The 2518-nt window shown below is 48.3% G+C and overlaps 1 protein-coding gene across 1 annotated transcript; it reads left to right on the top strand.

The window, feature by feature from the left end:
- Positions 1-299: 299 nt before the first annotated feature.
- LOC104631349 (prolyl-tRNA synthetase associated domain-containing protein 1) lies at positions 300-1802 on the top strand. Its single transcript, XM_075749889.1, has 2 exons — positions 300-515; positions 1280-1802. The coding sequence occupies exons 1-2, from the start codon at positions 429-431 to the stop codon at positions 1715-1717; spliced, it is 525 nt and encodes a 174-aa protein (XP_075606004.1). The 5' UTR covers positions 300-428; the 3' UTR covers positions 1718-1802.
- The last annotated feature ends 716 nt before the right edge of the window (positions 1803-2518 follow it).

Raw genomic sequence — 2518 nt, 5'->3', positions numbered from 1 at the left:
TTATGAAAAAAAACCCAAAAAACTTCCGAAGTGAAAGTGTTACAGCAATAACGCATTCAGCCGTTATATCCAGCCTGAAGCTTAGGGATTTTTTTCCTTATCCAAACCTATGGCAAATGTATTCTATTTACAGCACCCTTCGTGTTCAGAAACTGCCAACGGACCTGGTTCAGCGGCCGGTCCAGCCTTGTGCCCTCCACCAGGGCTGGCCGAGCTGCCAAGGATTCATCCCGGCCGACGGATCCCCCCCGAGGGAGCCGGCCGGGCTGGGGCTGCCCGCACCGCAGCTCTTCCCACCGGGTAGCACGGCCTCCGGGTTCCCGCGGGAGGGGCGGCGTGTCAGTTTAACGCCTCGGAAGGGCGCTGCCCGACGGAAGAGGCGGTGGTGGCGGTTCCTGCCCGCCCCTTCTGCCCGGCCCAGGACGGAGATGGCGGCGGTGCCGGAGCTGCGGGAGGCGCTGGCGCAGCGGCTGCGGGACTTGGGCATCGCCACGGTCACGGCCGAGCACCCCGAGGTAGGGGCCGCCACCGCCACCAACCTCTCCCCGCGGGCCTTGGCGCTGCCCTTGGCCCCTGCCGAGCGGGCCGCGGTGGCAGCGTGCGGCCGCGCTGCATCTTGGCATCCTCCGCATCTTTTTTAAATGTGGAAATAGAATTCTATGTAGGAACACGACAGAAGAGGCTACAGGGCTGTTTTAGGCATGCGTGGGTTTTTTACCGTGATCAAGTATCGGTATGTAAAGTGTCAGACTTTGCATTTCTCACTAGATAGACCTACAGATGCTGGGCCTGGCTGGTGGTTTTTGGGCCGTTTCCAACGACCCCACCAGTTTGTTCCCTCCCTCCGTGTTTCTGTCCCCTAGATGCCCCTTTGCCCCTCCAGTTCCCTGTCAGAGCTATGGCTCATCCACTTCTTCATCACAAAATCACCAGTATCTAGGATGCTTTCCAACCTTTTTCTCACTCCTAGTTGAAAGTACACACAGCACATCAGTCTGTCTGTGGTGGAGCTGCAAAAAGCGTTGCTGGGGCCTTTTCGCATTTTTAGTGTGATATTCTTGCTGTATACATGAGATAGAAATGATTCAGACAGTGTGCAGGAGCAGTATGTCATGATTTATTTGTGCTACTCTTAAAATTTCTTCATAAAAGGGTACAGTTTTTAGGCCGAGTATAACATTCAGTATTTTCTAAATATCTAACAAAAGATACCTGCCAGTACGCAACTAAAAGTCTAAGGGGATCTGGAGCCTCACACTACACTGATTGTATTTTCCAGGTGTTCACTGTTGAAGAAATGATGCCTCATGTCCAACACATGAAAGGAGGTCACAGTAAAAACCTTTTTCTTAAAGACAAAAAGAAGAAAGGGTTCTGGCTGGTGACTGTTCTGCACAACAGGCAAATCAATTTAAATGATCTTGCTAAACAACTGGGTGTCGGAAGTGGAAACCTAAGATTTGCTGATGAAAACGCCATGCTGGAGAAGCTAAAAGTGGGCCAGGGCTGTGCGACACCCCTCGCCCTCTTCTGTGACCAGGGAGATGTGACTTTTGTACTGGATGCTGGTTTTCTGGAAGGCGGCCACGAAAAGGTGTATTTTCATCCAATGACAAATGCTGCAACCATGGGCTTAAGCCCCGATGACTTTTTGAAGTTCGTGAGATCAACAGGCCATGAGCCCATCATCGTACATTTTGATGAAGACAGTAGGTAGATGAAGTTCACTTTTCTATTGCTAGGCATAGGTTTTGTAGAGCAAAACTGGTGAAAGTCTCATTACAAATAAAATTTGAAAAAAACCAGGCTTACTCCTTCATTTTTTTCAATTGTGTAAGTTTATACTGTATAATCTGGTGAGAAAAAAATACTGTCTTCAGGTTATGGGAAGTTTAACAGTATATTCTTAAAAAGACAAGACATATTTGCAATTTAGCACTAAGTAACCAGTAAGTAGAAAAGGCATCATTTAAATAGTGTTATAGTCTTTACTCATAAAATGGGTAAACCCAGAACTTTTCCATGTGCAGTACTGGCCTTGAAGGTTTAAACTTAAAACAACATCATTAGGAAATAAGAAATTAACGTAGAAGTTATAATATATATGTCAATACACACCGATGTCTAAATTGTGTACCTGTACCCATTTATCCCTTACTACACATCGCTTGGTTTTTACCTAGAAAACCCAACTTCGCTACCCTACAGAAGACTCGTTTGATTGTCTACGTTTTTAGTTGCATTTTGACTTTCACAGTGTCCTCCCCTTGGGAAAGGGTTATTAAGTCTTCTGACTACTACTTGCCCCGTGAAGACAGGTGCATGCCTCACCCCTTTCCAGAGCCCCTCCTGAACTGGCAGAAGAGGAGGGAGCCATCTGACAGCAGACGGGGTGTGACCCCAGTACCAGCCTCTCTCCTGGCAGAAGAGCTCCAGGAATGATGTCACTGCGGGCTCCTGACCAGGTGTAAGGTGTCTGGGTGAGACCTGGGAGGACAGTTAATACAACCCTGAACTG

The sequence above is a fragment of the Balearica regulorum genome, chromosome 3 (assembly GCF_011004875.1).
Source record: "Balearica regulorum gibbericeps isolate bBalReg1 chromosome 3, bBalReg1.pri, whole genome shotgun sequence".
Classification (NCBI taxonomy): Eukaryota; Metazoa; Chordata; class Aves; order Gruiformes; family Gruidae; genus Balearica; species Balearica regulorum.
The sequence above is the reverse complement of the archived record's forward strand: the minus strand, read 5'-3'. Positions and strand labels throughout refer to the sequence as shown.

Bases quoted from the DNA above. Each gene is read 5' to 3' on its own strand.
- LOC104631349 (XM_075749889.1), top strand. From the start codon at position 429: ATGGCGGCGGTGCCGGAGCTGCGGGAGGCGCTGGCGCAGCGGCTGCGG. The intron at 516-1,279 runs GTAGGGGCCGCC...TGTATTTTCCAG, and splicing joins TCACGGCCGAGCACCCCGAG to GTGTTCACTGTTGAAGAAAT.